The 21,039-nt window shown below is 41.1% G+C and overlaps 1 protein-coding gene across 6 annotated transcripts in view; it reads right to left on the bottom strand.

The window, feature by feature from the left end:
- dcbld2 (discoidin, CUB and LCCL domain containing 2) overlaps positions 1-21,039 on the bottom strand; it is a 90,609-nt gene that overhangs the window by 21,009 nt on the left and 48,561 nt on the right. For all 6 annotated transcript variants that reach the window (XM_069888698.1, XM_069888700.1, XM_069888701.1 and 3 more), the window contains exons 6-9: positions 6,932-7,065; positions 5,706-5,746; positions 3,948-4,163; positions 166-290 (exon numbers count right to left, since the gene is read on the bottom strand). In XM_069888698.1, the coding sequence (XP_069744799.1) occupies positions 166-290; positions 3,948-4,163; positions 5,706-5,746; positions 6,932-7,065 (516 nt within the window). The remainder of the gene's footprint in view (positions 1-165; positions 291-3,947; positions 4,164-5,705; positions 5,747-6,931; positions 7,066-21,039) is intronic.

The following is a 21,039-nucleotide window of genomic DNA, read 5'->3' as shown; positions in this document are numbered from 1 at the left end:
AATATATTTATTGCAGGAAGCCACTCAAAATCTTACACTTTTCTATTGAAATACCTCATCATTTTTGTTCAGATTGTCATACGATTGAGTGAACTTTCTGAATTGACACGTGATATGGAGCTGCAATTTGCTACATAAATAGGAATGTGTTTTAAATGTACTTACCTTATCCAAGTCACTGTTGGCTTCTTTATAAACCTTCCAATCCCCCCCTTCATCACGGGAGAGGATTCGGTAAGCAGAGACATAAAAAGCATATTCACCCAGGGTGGAACCTGTCGTAATTATACCTGAGGATAGAAACAGTAATCATCAAAGGCCCACATCACTCAGCACATGCCCTGTTCTCGCTGTCATCTGGAAGGTGGTGCCACAAGACCCAGGTTCAGGAACAGCTGCTACCCCTCCACCATCAGACTCAATCAGGGACTCTTACTTGTACACTTCATTGATTTTCTTTTATATTCCTTCTGTATTACAGTTTGTTCATATTCTTTGTTTGTTTACATGTTAACACTGTGCACAATTTTTTGCACTACCAATTAGTCATAATTCTTGCGTGCCTGCAGGAAAAAGAATCTCAGGGTTGTATGTGATGTCATGTATATACTCTGACGATAAATCAGAAATAAACTGATATCAAAAGCTTAAGTTAATGAGGCTATGCTATGCTAAAACAATTCCTTGTTCTGTGTAGTAATTACACACACAAAAAAAAACCACATGAGAACATTAGTGGGACTGGAGGGCTTGAGCTGCAAGGACAGGCTGGCTCATATTTTTCTGGAGTGTATGAGGCTGAGGGCTGATCTTATGGAAATATACATCATGAAGAGAACAGATCAGTGGTTCTCAACCTTTTTCTTCCCACTCCCATCCCACTTTAAGTAATCCCTATGCCATCGGTGCTCTGTGATTAATAAGGGATTGCTTAAGGTGGAAAGAAAAAGTTTGAAAACCACTGTTTTAATCGTCCCTCATTCACTCATTATGTGCATGGTTTCATAACCCCAAAGGAAATGGGCCAATGACAATTTTTCTCCAGCAAAATATTTCAGTAACAATTAGATCTAGAGCAGTGATTCTCAACCTTCCCTTCCCATTTACAGACCATCTTAAGCAATCCCTTACTAATCACAGAGCACCGATACAGAGGGATTACTTAAAGTGGTATGTGAGTGGAAAGAAAAAGATTGAGAATCACTGGCATAGATAAAGATGAATATTCCCAGTCTTCTTCCTGCGGTAGAAAAGTCTTAAACTTCAGTTTACAGGTTTAAGATGAGGGAGCAAAGATTTTAAACTTACATGAAGGGCAATTTTTTTCCCCTACAAAGGGTGGTACAAACACGAATGAGCTGCCAGATGAACCAATAGAGGCAGGTATAATTATATTTAGATACACTGATAGGGAAGGGTTAGATGGTATAAGCCAAATGGAAGCAAATCAAATGAGCTCAGGTGGCCAACTTGGTCAGCATGGATGAGTTGGGCCAAAGGATGTTTCTATATTGTAGAACTCTATTACTCAAATCTCTTTTGTGAATCATCTTCAATATATATCCCCGGTTCTTGCCCTGTCCCCTGAACCCACACAGACAAACACGAGAAAAGGGAATGGTTTCTCTCTCTCCCTCTGCCTATCCTACCTCCACCCTTTGTGATTTTAAATATTTTTATCTGGTTTACCTACAGCCTTTGTTCAAGTTAAACACTCAACTTCTCCAGTTCACCCACATTATTCTCTCTGGAATCATTCTGGTAAATCTCCTCCAAAGCCTTCAGGTGTTCCCTAAAAAAAGCATGATGACCATAACTGGACTCGATACTCCGGTTGCAGCCAAACCAGTGGCTTGTCGTCTAAGAAATCATTAATGCTGTTACCTTTTTTCCCTCTCAAACTGCTCTGCCTCTTTCACAAACGGTCCACATGCATCCTCTTCTCTCAATGTTCCAGTACTCCTTTTGGACTTGCTCTTTTGGTTTAAATTTCTGATGTGTTCCCTGATCAAAATGCAAAACTTCAAATTTCTCTCCATAATTTTTACCTGCCTTACAACTGACCATTTTCACAGCCTGCCAATATCTGCTTGAAGTCTATTTCTATCCTTTTCACTTTGTCTCCAGAATTTATTTCAATTGCAAATTTGGAAATTGCACAATATAATTTACATCTTAATGATCATTTCCATATTATGCCTTTCTACTTCTACTCTACAGTTTCCTGTTACCCAGCCAACAGTCCATATATCATGTCAATTGCATTGACATTCATAAAATCTGATGGCAAATTAACTAGATATGATTTCCCTTTATTAAATTCACACCATCTCTCCCTAAACCATCTATTCTTGGCTAATTCAGTCTCTGGTTATGGATCCTCCTTATCTCAAACAGCAAGGTCACAGAATGAAAGGAGACCATTTAACCTGCTTTCCTGCTCGTTTCAAAATTCCATTTAAAGAAAAAAGACAAAACTAGAGTCTTTAGTCAAATTTCAAAGATGAAATTCTTAAGATAAAAGCACCATCAAGACATGATGTGATGCAGACCCAACAGTATCTGATAGATAGACCCAACAGTATCTGATAGATGTTTTCGATGTAAAAAAGAAAGGGGAACAACAATTCATGCAATCTGGACATGTGAGAGAGTAGAAAAATTTTGGGATGATCTCAATCAGATATTAAATAAAATAACAGAAAACAATATACCAAAGAATCCAGAGATCTTTCTCCTAAGTAACATAAAAAATAAAGAATTTGGAATTGACTTGGAAGATGCACAAAAAAGATTTGTTAAGATAGCCCTAGCCGTAGCAAAAAAATGTATTATGTCAACCTGGAAATTGGAAGAAAATTTGAAAATACAACAATGGTATATAGAAATGAATAAATGTATTCCATTAGAAAAAATAGCATATAGTTTAAGAAATAATATTGAAATATTCGAACAAGTATGGGAGCCTTACATTAAATACAATAGCGAAAACCTACCGGGAACAAACATTACCTAAGTTGAAGGAAGGAGAAGAAAAGAAAAGAATAGACTCAGTAGAATTTCTGGTGTATTTTTGTTGAATGACAACATTGTCTGACTGACTTAATGCAACCTAGATTGTATACCTAAAATGGATGAGAGGGGGGGGTGGGGGGGTGGCTTGGGAGGAGGGAGGGGGGGGGGGAGAAAAAGTCACTGTATATGTGTGAAAATGAAAAAGTGAATATCATGGCTAACGTGTTTTATGGTGTGAAAAATAAAAAATTTTTAAAAAAAAGACATGATGTGATGCAGATGAAGCTGAGTAAAAATCAGGAAATAGAAGAGGGCTGAAAGCAATGTCAAACTGATAGAAAGGGGAATGCGATGAGAGAAATGGAGGGTGCATAGGGTTACATTGCAGTAGCTCAGATATGGCCATGGAGGGTTTTGGAGAGGGAGGGTGACAAATGATTGGGTTGCAGGCTTTGGTGCAGCGACTGAAGACATGGGTGAAGGGATTCTGAATAACTATATAATGGAGAAGTCCAGCAAAGAAATTAAAGATTAGAAATTGAAAGTGTGAAGTAATGCTAAAAGTGAAATCATGTTGTTTTGAGTTGTCGTCATTAGCTCACCCTGCTCTTAACGTCCAATGAGCATTTGGAAATAGTGAAAATGGCCAGGAATTGGATAAAGTGGAATGGCAAGACTGAGGCAAATGTCATCAACCTGTGAGGGTGTATGGTTGTATATTTTCATTTAACATTATCAATGAAAGTTTTGCGAATAATAAACTTAGCTAATTATGAAAGAGAATTAAATGAGAAAAGGAAGACAATACACTAGACTGCATTAGGTAGGGTAAAAAATGAGAGGAGGCTGCCTCGTTGAAACATTGCATCTGAAACCAAGAGATGTAGACACAAATTCAACCTCCACTGATGAGACAATTACTATTAACCCACCTGTTATTTTCTTTTCTTTCTTCAAGTCTATTTGTAACCACTGGGATTCATCAGTGTGAAATGCAGCCCAGGGGGAGCCAGGTTTTTTCAGGCGTGCTCTTTCTGGCCCCCAAACATGGAACTGTCCCGAAGGATCATGCCACTGCAGGACTGAAGATGCATTGATCTGGCTGTCTCTAATAACACCAGACTCCATTCCCAGCGTTCCATAGCAACCTACAGGCCACATAGCAAACACCTGAAATCATCAACTTGCAAGTTTACTTAAAGTATCAAGCCTTACAAGATAATTAAAAAAAGACAAGCATGTTCACAAGATATAGGAGCAGAAGTAGGCCCATCGAGTCTCCTCTATCATTCTATCATGTGCATGTTGACCAGCAAGTACCCTATATTCATATAATAATTAGCTATTACTGCAGCTGAGATAGCAAACAAGTTATCCTTCAGTAAGGCAGAATTTTTCTTTGATGTGACTACATTCTATTTAGAGCCAGAGGGAAGGAAGTACTCAATACCAGGTCAATCTTTGGTGTCATTCCCATTAACATCCTCTCTCCTGAGAAAATTCATAATTCCCCAATAGGTAAAGACCTCAGAAATGCTTAATGTTTTACAGTTCCGATTGTTTTCTGGAGTATCTTTAATTCTAAATTGTTTACCACATGAAAGAGAACCACAAATTAAACTGAGATAAGCTGAAGACACCCACTGAAGAATCAATTTCAAGCTTCAAGGGCGCAGAAAAGATTTTCAAAGATTTCACTGTCATTGAAAGGCTTGAGATATAGAGATTGGATAGGCTGGGGATATTTTCTCAGGGGAATAGGAAGCTGAGGAGTGATCCTGCAGAGGTATTTAAAATCATGAGATGCATGGATTCGGTGAATGTTCAGAATTTTTCCCAGGGTAGAAGAGTCAAAAGCTAGAGAGTATAGTTTTAAAGAAGGGAAAGATTTAAAAGGGACTCGAGTGTTAGGATTTTCACACAAAGGGGAATTGATATGTGAAATAACCTGCCAAAGAAAGTGGTAGCAGCAGGTACAAACTATTAAATTACATTTACACAGGTACATGGGTTAAATAACTAGATCAGAAAGGCAACTTGGCTGGCAGGGGAGAGTTGGGCTGACAAGCCTGTTTCTGTTATATTACTCTAGGATGCAGTTGAAAATTATTTGATCAATTGAAAATTTGACCGAGAAACAAAAGAAAAACAATGGGCTTTTGTTCACTATAAATAAATGCAAATGCTTAAACACTAGTCATGTGGAAGTTCTAACTAACAGAACAGTCATAACCCTAGAATTGGAGAATTGGTCTATGCTATTGAGTGGGAAAGAGAAGCCAGTCAAGTCCCAGCTAATCATATTTCATTGGAAAATCCACGTTTGTGGATAATGAGTAACACAGCAGTGATGCAAAGTTGTTTATTGATACTCAAAGTTAAGGCTTGAAAACCTAAAATAGATATTTAAGCAAAGCACGACAACCTTGCCACATCCCTTGGAAATGTCCCCAGCATGAATCACGGACTTCAAGAATAGGCAGAAGGAAATGTGTCTACATCTGTAAACCAAGGTGTCTATATTTTGAAGGGAGGAGCTGGTGTTATATCAAAACAGGATATAGTACTCTTTTACAAATGGCAGAACTACAAGTTTCTTACTGACTTCACAATTTAAACTGAGAAGGTGAAAAGTTGAGGCTAAGTATAATGTATACATTTAAAGATGGCCTCGTTGAATGAATACTCACCATTAGTTTTGAATGTAAACAGACTCGCTGATAATGGACCTCTGGAAAAATTAGGGAGACAGATTAACTCATACACCAGCATTAGGGTAGAATTAGCATTCCATGTGTCCGTTTTAAACATTCAAGCATGGACATTGTATATTAATAGTACAGTGATGAAGGAAATCTCATTGCTTTTGAAAGATTTCTTTGGAGATTCGTTCTCCAAGTCATGGAATATGACCACAGAGATGAATGCAACAATTCCAGATTGGGATACATTTCAGAAGTTATATGGATAAAGGAAAGGGAATCATACTGATTTGGCACATGGGCAAATGTTTTGCATCGGCAAGTGTAGACTATATTAAGCTCTTTGGAGACAATAGTTAATGGCAAGATTAAGAAAGGAAGCCTATGGTAGAGATCTGCCCACTCTCACCAGAGTGATGCGAGAGGTATTAATGAAAAGTTCAAAAACCAAATGACACAGATATGATGTGACTGTCAAAAGAACCAATAAAGAACTTCCTTCTTTAATGCACCAAGATGACATTATTTTACAGTTTAAAGTAAATAAATTGTACAGATATAGGGGAAGAATAAGGGTGTGGGACCACATTTATAACGTGCAGCATAGACTCAAAGAACTGAAATGTTCCTGTCTGTATTGTTCCCCTCCAATGTTTCTATGTGCCAAATATTTGCTTGTGGCTGGCTTTATGGCCAGAAAATCAAAGGAGGGGAAGTGATGAAGCATCTGGGTGTGGCCTTGGACGCTCAGCAGAATGTCATACTATGCCCATTATTTCCGACAGAGTTGGAACAATAGTTCCCTGATGGAGAGACTCAGTACTCAGGACACGCAAAGTGGCTGCAGACCAAAACAGTTAACATCCTGCAACCAGGTTAATGATGGCATGCAGGGACGGCAATCGAAGTTTCCAGATCTTGGGGTGGTTGATGGGTGGCGATTTATTCGAGAAGAGGTGTGGACCGTGGGGGCAGGGGTTGGATGCCCATTGGTGGACAGGTTAAAAAGGTGAACCTGCTGGGTAAAGAGGAATGGATGGGCCAATAGGTGTAAAATTTTAAACATTTCATCCAATACCAACCTCTTACTTTTTTGGAGATTATTTTTATTCATACAAGCACAAATATTTTTTTCTCGATTCAAATAAGTGTGAACATTACACAATTTTGAATCTCCCCTCTTGAAAGAGAGTGGAATTCATTGGGGTACTTACAGCTTTGAAGAGACATTATTTGCAAGAGTGCTTTCATAGTATGGAATTCCTTTACTGATCACAACATTGATGCGGCCGCCCAGAAAATTCGACACCACACCAGCATGAACACCAGCCATACATAGTAATGAAGACTGAAAAATAAATGACAATCAACATTTACTATGCATATCATCAACTTCCTTCTCTCCTTCCACACGTCCTCCTTCTTCCAAAGACATGGCTTTCCCTCCACCACCATCAATTCAGCCCTTACTCGCATCTCCTCCATTTCCCACTCATCCTGGCCCCCTCTGCTCTCAGATGGAACAAAAACAAGATTCCCCTTATCCTCACTTACCACTCTACCAGCCTCCACATCCAACACATTATCCTCCATAATTTCTGCCACCTACAACAGGATCCCAGCACCAGACACATCTTCTCCTCTTCGCCTTCTGCAAGGACCGCTCTCTCTGTGACTTCCCTCGTCCACTCATCCCTTCCCATTAATCAGCCCTTTGGCACCTTCCCCTGCAACCACAGAAAGTGCCAACCTTGCGCCCGCACCTCCTCCCTCACCACATTGGGGGCCCCAAACAGTTCTTCCAAGTAAAGCTTGTGTATCTTAGCATGTCATCTACTGCATCCGGTGCCCCCATCGGAGAGACAGGATGCAGACTGGGAGGTTGCTTTGCTGAGCACCTTCCACATCAGTGACAATGGCCATTTCAATTCTGCACCCCACTCCCACGCTGACAGGTCAGTCCATGGCCTTGTGTACTGTCAAACCAAGACCAGGCATAAATTGGGGGAGCAACACCTAATTTTCAGTCTGGGAACTCTCCAACTGGAAGGCATTAACAAATTCTCCAGTCTCTGCTAGCCTATTCCCCATTCTCCCTCTCTTCTTCATCCCTCTGCCTTCTTTCCTCCAGCTCTCCATCCCCCTCCCCTTGTTTGCGGGTGTACCCTGCCTTCCTTATCCGCCTATGGGCTGTTCCCATCCCCCTGGCCCTCCAACCCACCATTTTATTTAGGCCCTGCCCACATCTCGATGAAGAGCTTAGGCCAGAAATGTTGGTTTTGTAACTTTATTTTTCCTACATAAAGTACACGGTTTGACCTGCTGAGTTTCTCCAGTGTTGTGTTTTTACATTAATTCACTGCAGATTGATACAATAATTTACAGGCTTGAGCAATGGCTCTTATCTAAAGATATTATTTATTTTGCTTAAGTACTGTTGATTTTGACAAAGTATTCAAATGCTAGCGGCCAAGGGTTCTAATAACTGATATCAAATAAGGACTGGGAATTTAAGAATAAAAAGGCAAATTACAGTATCTGCTTTTGAACAAAAGCTAACGTGTTTGTGGACGGTATCACTGCGGAAGATCTCCGAGAGTTGGTCAGAATTCTTGGGAGGGGAAGTAATTGAAAGACAGCACTGGAGTGGAAATCAATGAGAGAAACTAGCATCTTGGAATTTCCAGAGGGATGTTCTCAATTTCCTGCTCAGTTTCAGATGAACCTTTAGGGACTAGTATAAATTGTTACATTTTTTTTTGTTCCAGGGTTTCTGCAAATTTGCCACAAGGGTGATTCTCCAATCATGCAAGTTTTTTCAAGCATGACAGACCTAATGGCCTTTTTCCTGTTCTCAAAAACTCCTGACTAATTTTGCAATTTAATAATGTTAGTTTTTTTTTTAATTGATCACCATGCAAACTAAAATCAAGCATCTTTTGGTGGCGTTTTTTAAATTTGTACTTATAAATTCTTTCCAACTTTTGACTGTGCAGTGCCTAAGCAGCCCGTACACTGACAGTTTCTCGGGCAGTTCCATGATTCTTGGAGAAAGATGGCGAATGCAGTTTGTTTCGACCATGGGATTCGGGGTCAGTTTCCGCTCTGAACCCTAGTCATTAGCTGCTCTCAGAAAGTGTGAAAGTTTTAAATTTTATAGGATATTACTGATAAAGAGCAGACTTATTAAATACAGTTCATAAGCTGATGTTAAATGTCTGCCGCCAATTAAATCTGGGTCCATACCACTGCTCCTCTAGTCATTAGTGAGATAGATTTCAGCTGTTCTCTGACGAAGTAGCTTCGTGGAAATATCTCTGATAATGTAACAGACGCACTTCCACTGGATGGTAGGAGGTACAACACACCTGCTTTCCACAGCTTCCCGTTATTTTGTGCAAGTGTGTGTGCCGGTACTAAAAGTGTCAGTGCACAACTGCAATGAGATTGTTTAACAGCCACTCATCCATCACTGTCTGAATGTGGTCTACAAATTGCTACATATACTTGTACTTGATAATTTAAGGAAATAAGCCATGTCAATCGAAAAGAAATTTTAAAAAAAGTCACCCCAAGATGTGAGAGTTTCCAGGATTTTTGTTCCAAAGCAAACATGTAATGTTTAGTGTTTAATGCAATTACTAAATCTATTCAAGATTAAATCCACTGATATAATTCACCACGAATTTTCTGGACTACTTGATTTTTTTTAAATTAATTTTTGGAACCTGCGTATCCCTGTAGTCATTGAGAAGCAAGTTATAGGGGAATAAAGACTTCTATTGTGGAACACAAGTACAATTAAACAATGATAGTATAACAAAAGGAAACAATGAATCAAAAGACAAATTAATTTTAAGAAGACCTTATTCACGAACAGTGACCGGCCTCTGGAAAAGATAAAAATATGCAATTTCCTCAGAAACTATTTGCTGTTGTTGGCAAGAGTGAAGTATTATCTTATGGAATTAATTTTGTATTCATTTTACAGGATCTGGACATTGTTGGCAAGGCCAGCTTTTATTGCCCTCTCACCTTCTTGAATTACTAAGACTCTTTGTGTAGAGTTATTCTCAGAGCGCCGTTGGAGAGGGTAGTGGGGGACTTGCACCAAGCAATGAGAAATGACCAGTGATAGATTTCCAAGTCAGATGCTGTGCATGGGGCGGAGGGGACTGTAGGTGGTGGTGTTTCTGTGCATCTGCTGTGTTTGCCTTTTGTGAGAGTTTTTTTTGGGGGGGGGGGGGGAAGTGCTGAAGGAGTAGTGGGGGCAAGTACAACTCCAATTATCTGAAATTGGATTATCCAAAATCCTCATTTATCCGAAATTATTTGCACCCAGAAGTGATTTCCTTTTGCCTCTGAACATTTTTGGATAAATGAGGATATCTGAAACAATCATTTATCCGAAATTTTTTGGAGCCGAACTGACCTCACAGATTGAAAAAAAATAATCCAACAATGAAGTTAGAAATGACGATTGTCCTCGTTTCATGTAATTCCCTCCCCTCTCTCTTTCCATTTTTTCTTTTCCTACTCTCCCCCCCCCCCATTGACTTTCCCTCCAAACCTCTCTCTCAAACTGTGCGCCACCGTCTCCCAGCTGCCAGCGGTCGGAAGAATCCCTTGTCCTGGCATCATCAAGGAGAGCACCTCTCGGGCAGGAGCAGGGACCTCAGGCTGGGGAGGTGTCGTTGATCGGCGGCTGACTCACCAGTTGAGTGTTCCACCGGCCCGGGGATTAGCAGCAGTGGTTGGGATTTTTTTTTGGGATCGGCAGTTGGGAGATCTTGGTGATTGCTGGTGGCGTTGGGGACGTGTCAGGGATTGGCAGTGGCCAGCAATTTTTTTTTTAAGCATTATTTTAATGCTTAAAAAGCCTTCCCTTGTTTAAACATTGTTACAAGTGATTTGCTGTTGCTACTGGGCAGTTTTTAAAAAAAACAATTGTCCAATTCTTCAGTCATTCAGTCGTCCAGTCCCGACCATGAGGGGATAATCAGAGGGTTGTAATTCCATGCATTTTGTAAATACAGCAACACCCATTCTTTCCAATGCCATTGAGCACAGGGAGTGGAGAGAATCAACGTCCACTCTTAAAACTGCTGAGAGAACGGTTTCAACATTATTTGGGGTACAATCTCTTGCATCTAAAACTGAATGGAGAGAAAAGCGAAAACACCAACTAACTCTCATGTCCTTTTCATTCATTTCAACTCTGAGTTTGAGGGTCTAGATGTCCAACACATGCAAGCCAGACAAAGTACTGGTGAGTAGTAAGACTGGGGCAAGAAAGTTGTTGCAGAGCTACGTGGCAGTTTGTTTCTAACTACATGTGTGATGTATTAATTTGCTCCTGAGAATGTAAGGGTTAACTGCCTCCTTCGATCTGACTGGATGCACTCCACAATGCTCTTAGGCAACAGTACCAGGAAAAATGTAAGAATGGGTTTATATTTCCAATTTAGAACATTGTATAACCAGGAAGAAGTTTATAGATGTATGTGCTTGCTGTTCTTGCCCTTCAGAAGTGACAAAACATGAATTTGGGTGTAATGTTATGCAAGCTTTGGTAAATTACTGCATCTGTACAGAGAGCAGACACAGTGTAATAGTGGTGGAGTTAATAAAATTGATGGATGCAGTGCCAATTTAGAGGCATACATGGCGTTGAGCTTAATGAGCTTAACTCATTTAATCATACTCTTGACGTGCTGAGTAGATAGAAAGTTTTGAAAGGCTTTGGGGGCTCTAGAGGTGAGGCGCTGGAATGACTAGCTTCTGGCCTGCTCGTGGCGCCACAGCTGGTACAATTAAACCTTTGTTCTATGGTGACCCCATAGGATATTGATGACGGAGTGTGCCACTGAGTACTGGGGGAAAGGTGCAAACAATGGGAAGCTGGAGGGACTCAGCAGGTCAGGCAACATCCACAGACTGAAATGGTCAGGGCACTTTATGGAGATGAAATTGGGGGGGGGGGGGGTAATATCAATGGAAAAAAAGGGAGGGAAGCTGGGGAGAGGCAAGGAAATAATATGATATTAGAAAGGTAACGAACGTGCAGAATGAGAAACCACAATGGGGGGAAGGGGGGGAGTGAAGTAAATAATGATGAAAAAAAAATCTATGTGCATGCCATGAATTTCATTGTTTTTCCCATTAGAATTACTGGAGATGGTCTCTAAATTGCATTTTTCTGGGCAAAGACATGATCCAACAGTGTTGTTCATACCTTCACCCAGTTTCACAGGACTGAAAAAAATAGACAATAAACAATGTTTTAAAGCACTTAACATTCCTGTACGGAACTTTTTAATGAGAGAGTTACTTTTTAAATTCCATTTGAAGTATGGATTAGAATTTGCTTCGCGTGTTATGAGGCTTTGCTCAGAATGTTTGCAATGTGAAAATTCCAACACATATTCTTTATGTTACTTCATCTTAGATATTTGATTACATTTGCATCCTATTCCCTCTGGTGACACTAGATTTTTGCAAGCCAGATGAAGAAAAAAATTCTCTGAATTCAAGGACAGGAATGATTACTGATAGGGGTAAGCACGTGCATTCACACAGCACTCGTTTGTCTGTTATTTCAAGGCAGGCGTTAAGCCATTTATTTTAAATTTTGCTGAGGGAAACATGATAAATTGCAATGAATCTTCTCCAGATGTCCATAAACCAATGTCAAGAGTGCAAGATAAATGATTTCCAGTGGGTCTCATCACTAGAAATGATTCATACAAAGGTTTGAATCCTGGCTGTTTCTGCTAGGAATGTTGCTGGATTCTAAGTGTGACCACATATAGCAGTGGGTAAATAGAACCAGCCGCTGTATCATCACATTTTACAAAACCCCATTTAGCATAAACAAGGATCATATCAGAGTGAGTAATGGCAGAATACAAATTACATTTCGTTGCATTTTCCACTCTGAAATGTCCCAACAGATTGGAGGTTTCTGACTCAGCCTTGTTCTGGTGCATTTGATAGATTTTCCGGCCATCTTCACTTTTCTCCTGGGTTTGTCAGCTTCAGCTTAAAAAAGGCTTCTAATTTCTCCCCCCCTCCCCGTAGAAAGGTTTCGACATTTTTCAATTTACTCCATTTGAACATTTATCAGTAAGTATCATTTAGAAACCGAGACTGCAAATATTTAGTTGGTTTGCGTGAAAGTTTAAAGAGTGCACAAGGAAAAGCGGGAGTCCCATTGGAAAAGAAGAGGAAGAGCAGTCAAAATGGAGTTCAGCCAAATGTAGAAACAAGAGAAGATAGGACAGCTATCTGCAGAGTGAGGGATAAGCGTAGCTGTTCAAAAATAGCTAGAATTAAACGAGAAGAAACTGGTTCGGTCGGCTATTAGCTCAATGGCACGTTTTTAAAATACAGTGATGGGGTGGTGAGGGCCAGAAAGGGAAAAGCAGTATATTTCATGTAATAATTTGTAATTATCTGAAATATTCTCTCACAGTAGTAATTCAATGATAACTTTCAAAAGGAATGCAGCTAAAACAAGACACTTTCAAAAGTACTGGTTTAAAAAAAAGTGAAAGTGAAAATTAAAATCTAAAAATTAAAACCCACATCATCTGTACCACAACATTAATTCAGTCTCTTCCTTAGTTATCTGTCAGGACGGTTTGTATCTTAATTTTTTTTTCTTAAGGGGGGGGGTAGAGATCGAATCTGTGCATCTCTGTACCTCATGCCACACTTCAATGAATGTGCCCTACTTCCTTCTCAAGTTATAAGTCATCTTCTCCAAGGGAACGCCACTCTGTATTTGGGTACTCCGTCGTGTAATACTAAGTTGAGAGTTGGACTTCCACGCAACTGCTAAACATCTTCCTGGCTACCGACAACGCGATCTTCACAAATTGAATTTGGTGTTTGGATAGTCTAAACTGTTTCTTTCTTTTCTTTTCTTTGGCTTGGCTTCGCGGACGAAGATTTATGGAGGGGTACGTCCACGTCTGCTGCAGGCTCGTTGGTGACTGACAAGTCCGATGCGGGACAGGCAGACACGGTTGCAGCGGTTGCAAGGGAAAATTGGTTGGTTGGGGTTGGGTGTTGGATTTTTCCTCCTTTGTCAGTGAGGTGGGCTCTGCGGTCTTCTTCAAAGGAGGTTGCCACCCGCCGAACTGTGAGGCGCCAAGATGCACGGTTTGAGGCGATATCAGCCCACTGGCAGTGGTCAATGTGGGAGGCACCAAGAGATTTCTTTAAGCAGTCCTTGTACCTCTACCTTGGTGCACCTCTGTCTCGGTGGCCAGTGGAGAGCTCGCCATAGAACACGATCTTGAGAAGGCGATGGTCCTCCATTCTGAAGACGTGACCCACCCAGTGCAGTTGGGTCTTCAGCAGCATGGATTCGATGCTTGCGGACTCTGCCAGCTCAAGTACTTCGATGTTGGTGATGAAGTCATTCCAATGAATGTTGAGGATGGAGCGGAGACAGCGCTGATGGAAGTGTTCTAGGAGCCGTAGGTGATGCCGGTAGAGGACCCATGATTCGGAGTCTAAACTGTATTTTCCTAATATCTCCCAGAAGGAACAATTCTGGGTCTTGTGGAAACTCCACTTTTGAATTTCCTTTTTTAAGATGTCTCCCAGGTCTACCCAGAATGATCTCACCTTCGTACATAGCCAGGTGGAGTGGATAAAGGTCCCAACCTCTACACTGCATCTGAAACACATATCCAAAATTCCTGATTTCGATTTATCTAATTTTTGCAGTGTGAGTGCAGGAAATTGACCTGCACTAGCATGTATCCAACATTGATAATCCTTGTCATGCTGTTTAGACTAGACACGTCTTCCCACCAATTTTCATTAATCGTTGTACCCAAGTCCAACTCTCATCTCTCCCTCCACCATATAATCCCGGTTTCAGAGTATAATCCCTCACTTTGGAGTACAAAATACATTCTAAAAATAAATTTAAATACATTCCCCCGTCCAATTAGAATCTCTATGGCGCTACGCTCCAGCAGAGTCATTGTTTGTCCTAATTTGTTTAAGAAAGGTCTCAATTGTAGGAAGCAGAAAAATGTTCTATTAGGTAACCCAAATTTAAAAGTCAATTTTTCAAATGACATTAGTTGCCTTTGATCATAACAGTCCTCGATATACCTGATCTCTTCCCGGCACTAGGCGTCCAGGATCTTGTTGCCCAGTGTCATGGGTATTAAATTGTTCTGGGTCAAGGGTGTATTAGGAGACAGCCCCACCTTCAATCCAATATATTGATGTTTTTTTTTCATATTTGGTAAATATGTTTTAATATGGGGTTATTTGTCTTTTTGGAAAATAATTTGGTGTTCCATTTATTTATAAATTCTCCTGCTGTCCTTTCCCCTATTGTGAGTAGTCCAATTTGTGCCCAGGAAGGGATTCCCCCCCCCCCCACCCCACTTTCTTAAATAGTGAAGCAATAAACCTCACCTGGGCACCCCAAAAATATATTTTGAAATCTGGTAGTTTTAGACCCCCTAATTTATATTCCCATGTTACTTGTTCCATGGAGACTCTAGCCACCTTCCCATTCCACAAGAAACTTCTGACACATGCATTGAACACTTTGAAGAAGCGCTGGGGGAATGGAATGGAATGAAAGTGATATTGCAGTCTTGGCATCGCCTTCATTTTGATACAATTTACTCTCCCCAGTAATGTTATGGCCAGAGTTCTCCACCTGCTCAAGTCCTCCTCTATCTTCCAGAGGAAAGGCAGATAATTTAACATATGCATTGCTTAAATCTTTTTCTACTCTTACCCCAGAATATTTGACACCTTCTTGTTGCCACTTAGTTTTCTTTTTTTTTCCCCTTTGCCTTTTATGGTTTATTTAATATCTGGGGAAGGTGGGGGAATATTTTTATTACATTTTATATGCGATAATAAACTTTCTATCGTTTGTATATATTTGCTTGAGTCTTTTAAAATAAAATATTCAAAAAAAGTATAAGTGCTTAGTGTGGGAGCAGCATGGTTAGCGGAGGACAATTACAGACTTGAATCCGGCACCGTAAGGAGTTTGCGTGTGAGATTCCTCTGGGTGCTCATGTTTCCTCCCATCTTCCAAAGATGGACAGGGTTTGTAGGTTAATTGGTGTATTTGGGGGGGCGCAGACTCGCGGGATGCAAGGACCCGTTACCGTGCTGCATCTCCAAATTAAAAATTAAATGGATATAGACTTCAAAGAGGTTCCAAACCAAATGACTTATTGTATGTTGGGTTCCACTATTCTGTGACAGCAGTTAAAGAATTTTAAAATGTAGCTCTCTCTGTATAAATCACTGGCATTGCATGAAGAAAAGGCATTAAGTAAAGAACTAGTCACTAATTTGAGCTGTACTAAACGCAGTAGACCGAGAGTTAAGGAATTAAATAGGCAGGACTGAGTTACACAACAGTAAAGATGTACATATCCAAGTGCAGTGGCAGATCCAAGACACAGGCTGTTACTGCCATGTGCATTGGCTGAACTGCTGTTACTTGAAAATCATGATTTGGCCCAATCAGTTGGTGCAAGAAGTTGTAAAAGAGCTATCTCATAGGCATCATCTGTGCAGGAGAACAGCAATCTCATAGACTTCAATTATTTCTTGCAAGTACAAATTTTTGTTGTTGTTTTCTAAAGTAAATATTTGCAGCAAGAGTTATTCCTATGGTTAGAGCCACTAAATTAATTTAGTGAGGGTATTCTTCAGAGATTCTGAATGAAGAGGTTTACTAAAATATCATCTCAACAAATTATGTTTGACATGATGGTTCATCATCAATGATCCTTTGGCCCATCGCCAATAGACCTCCTAAACCCCTAGTAATTTTACCGTTCTTGACTTTGTCCAATTGGCGATGGGACATTAACCACCTGGACTTCTCCACCCCAGTTGCTCTCTCTAAACACACTGGTCTCCAATCGCTCTGCACCAACCCCACCTTCACCATCATGGCCAAAGGGAGAAGCAGTTGTGGTCTGGCATATTGACATACATTGCTGAGGCCAAACACATCCTCATACCTATCCCGAGTTCAGGACCCCACAAACCATCATCAGGATATAATCGCCCAGGGTATCACAGACCTCAGCGCTCCCCACCATTTTATGCAATCCAATAGTTCCCCAACCCAGCACCACCCAAGCTTCACAAACAGCTGTACTGGCAGACTCATTGTTTCTGCCTGCTCCTGGCCCATTAAACTCCTCTCCTCATACCTTGACACCATCTTGTCCCTGCTTGTCCAATGCTTTCCCACCTACACCCGGGACAATACTCACGACTTCCAGCACCTTGAACAATTCCAATTCTCCAGCCTCCACTGCCTCATCTTTATCCTTTACACAACCACCACACCATCAGAAAGACCTCAGCTGCTTTCTTGAACAGAGAGCTGTTCAGACCCCACCAACAAACACTCTCCTCAACTTTGCAGAACTTGTCCTCACACTTGATAACTTCTCCTTTGCCTCTTCCCATTTCCCTCAGATCCAGGGAATAATGAGCAGACAATGTGCCCCCCATCACTCTCGCCTTTTCTTGGGTATGTGCAACAGTCCCTGTTCCAATCATCCTTGGACACCACTTTCAGCTCTCTCTCCACTACCTCGATGACTACATTGGTTTTACCTCCTGGACCCATGCAGAACTTGGCATTTTTATTAAATTTTCTGTCAATTTCCATCCGGCCCTTAAATTTGCGTGACTGTTTCTGACACCTCTCTCCCTTCCTCAACCTCTGTCTCCATCTTCACAGATATCCAGTACAAATCCACCACCTCTCTCAGCTACCTGGATTACAATTCTTCCTATCCTGTCTCTTTGTCACAGTTCCTCCACCTCCATTTCATCTGTCCCTAGGATGAAGCCTTCCACTCTAAGACATCCAAAATGTCCTCTTACTTTAACAAATGTGAATTCCCCATTGTCGATAAAGCCTGCACCCACATTTCCTTCTCGTACTGCCTTTGCCCCACCTCACACCAGCCTCCACATTTGTCTTATCAGCTCGATACTTATAGAGCGCGTCAAAAGAACCAAAGACTTGTTGATCCAAACCAAGGCTTTTATTAACTAAAAGTCTGGAGCGTATCACAAGTAGGTCGACCAGTCCAGAATGACCTGGTCTGGCTAGGAGCAATCCTTTAAGACCTGCCAGTAGGTGTGGCTACACTCTCAGCCAATCACAGTCATTCTACACGACCATCTGTACAGATACACATTGGTGATAGAATCTGTACCATCACAATACTTCTGCCAACTTCAGCGCAATCTCACTAACAGCCACATCTTCCCCTTTCCAGCTCAATAAGAACACAAGAAACAGGAGCAGGTGTAGGTCACCCAACCCGTTGAGCCAATTCCTACACTTGATCTTAACCAAAAGGCCAAGAAGTGATCCCTGTGGAGCCAATCCCACCATTCAATGAGTTTGTGGCTGATTTATCCGCTTTTCACTCCGCAGCTTCCCCACTCACTCTTCCACCCCCTTGGGTATTTCCTGCCGTAACTGCAGAAAATCCAAAATTTGTTTGTATATCTCCTCCCTCTCACCTCCATCCAGGAACATACAAAAAAACCTTCCAGGTGAGGTAGAGCTTTACATGTACATAGTCAAACATAATCTACAATATTCAATGTAACCAGTGGGTCCTCCTCTACATCGGTCTGACCAAACTCAAATGGGCGACTGCTTCGCCAAGCACCTACACTCTGTTTGTAGGTCTAAACATGAACTTCCAGTAGCCAAGCATTTTATCTTCCTAAACCATTCTTACAGTGACGCACCTCTCTTTAGCTGCATCTATTGTCAGGGTGAGGCTAAACTTGCAGAATAACACATTGTATTCGTCCTGGACACTTTTAACCCAATGACACGAACGTAGATTTTTCTAAATTTAGGTAACCCCTACCCCCAACTGATTCCACTATCTCTTCTTTATCTACTCCCTCACTTATTTCTTTCCTAATATTTTCTTCCCCGTTCCCTCCCCTTAATGACTTCTCCCTCTACCTGTCTTGTCTCCCCACCTCCCACACCTGTCTTCTATCACTACTGAACTCCTCCCCAAGCTTCTTTCCCTCTTTATGTATGTAGTTTCACCTATTTCATCTTCATCTTAAAAAAAATGGGTTCAGACCCAAAACGTTGACTGACCATTTCTACCCATGGATGTTGTCTGACCTTTCGAGTTCCTCCAGCAATTCTTTGTTTGCACTAAAGTGACACCATTCATTTGATATTTGGTTAACTTTTGAATCCCTTTCTGGCATTCCATGACTACAGCTGATATGTCCAGTCTGGAATGAGTGAAATAAGCACTCTGGATAAACATGTCTGGGTGAAATCTATACCCTCAGCTCCATGACTCATGCCTGCAAATTGCTGGAATCCAGCTTGTTCTGAGTAGGTTCTGGGGAATTATCACATAAACTTCATTAAGTGAATGCTTCTGCGTAGCTCAAGCAAATGTTCCAATTGCCCAGATCATCACTAGCTGACAGGCCTGTGGCTGCTGCAGTTGGATCTTGGATGTGCAGATGTTGCAGACAAAGTTGACTTCAGTATTACCCACAAATGGAAGTGATCCCAATTGGTTGTTGCACAGACTGATTCAATTTAAAAAAAAAAGCACTCCAATTTAAATACTAGAGACACACAGGAGACTGCAGATGCTGGAACCTGAAGCCAAACGCAATCTGCTGGAGGAACTCGATGGGTCAAGCAGCATCAGTGGGAGAAACAAAAGGTTAAAAGTTTGAGCCTAAACTCTTTATCAGGACCTAATCAACTGCATTTGCTATACTCAGTGTGGCCTCTTTTGCATTGGTTAAGCTGAAAACTTTTCTCAACACCCAGGCTCTGTTTGTGGGTCTAAACTTGAACTTCAAGTGGACAACCATTTTAATTCCCCCAAACATTTCTAATGACCTGATGAAAAGTTTCTTTTTCCCCTCACGAACACTGCTTGACCCGGTGAGTTCCTCCAGCTGATTTGCATTTGGCTTCAAATAAATTCTCTTTTTATCCATGGGTATAAATATTGAAGGAAAATATTAGAAAGTCACTCTTGAATAGGCACGAAAGGGATTTTTTTTGTTTCAAACATTTTGCAACCTCCTATAGAGGCAGAAATGCCCAGGATACTCCTGAGGGCATTTGAAGGTAGAACACGCAAAACAAATACAGGAGCAGGCCATAGAACATTACAGCTCAGAAATAAGCTCCTTCTGCTCTTCTAGTATGTGCTGAATCATTTTTTCCCCTCCTGGTCCCTCTGACCTGCACCCAAGAACACAAGAAATAGGAGCAGGTACAGGTCACCCAGACCGTTGAGCCCATCGTACGCCTCTCATCTACCTGTACCTGTCCAAATTCTTCTTAAATGTTAAAATTGAGCCCACATTTATGCTGGTAGCTAGTTCCACACTCTCAGTGTGAAGAAGTGTCGCCGTGTCCCGCCCCCACCCCCCCCCCCCCCAATGTTCCCCCTAAACTTTTCCCCTTTCATCCTTAACCCATGTCTTCTGGTTTATATCTCACCTCCCCTCAGGCCATTTCGACTTTTGCGCCAACTCCATCAATCAATAAGATTGTGACTAATATTTTACAAATGTGCTATTTTTGCTAGTTCTATTGATTCCATTAAGATCTCTGTTTTGTATATACTCAGTGAATAGATTTACTGTCCTCCAGTTGGATAAATTTCTTCTCGGAATCATGAAATGTCAACTCCTTTCTTTGAGATTGTGACCCCTGGTTCAGGACATCCCATCCAGGTGAAGCATCAGCTCCACATCTACCTTTTCAAATTCTGTAAGAATTTAATGTTACAACCAGACCATCTCCCACTCTTCTAAATTTAAGAGGACAACCAGTTCTGATCAATCTGTTCTCAAACTTCAAATGGAGAACCCAGAAATCAATCTACTGAACATCCTTTGCAAATATAACCTTCTAATATTCTAGATACACTCTCACTTTTTCCCTAATATAATTTCCTACATCATAAAATTTCTGAACAGAGAGGTGGAGAGGATGAGCAAATGTAGGTTCTTGGGAGTCACTATCTCGGAAGATCTTTCCTGGAACCAACACACCAATGGCATCATGAAAAAAGCCTCTACTTCCTCAGGAGTTTGCGGAGGAGCTAGTGGAGTTGTTCAAGTGAACCGGTACGGACTTGAAGGGCCGACATGGCCTGTTTCCGTGCTGTAAACGGTTATATGGTTATATAATCTGAGGGATCCACGTTAACATTTGTTAGAAACTCTAACAGCTGGCTTTCATCTTTCTTACAACCTTATTCTCATG

This window comes from Narcine bancroftii, chromosome 7 (genome assembly GCF_036971445.1).
Source record: "Narcine bancroftii isolate sNarBan1 chromosome 7, sNarBan1.hap1, whole genome shotgun sequence".
Classification (NCBI taxonomy): domain Eukaryota; kingdom Metazoa; phylum Chordata; class Chondrichthyes; order Torpediniformes; family Narcinidae; genus Narcine; species Narcine bancroftii.
Note: the sequence above shows the minus strand (reverse complement) of the source record. Positions and strands in the feature narration are given on the sequence as shown.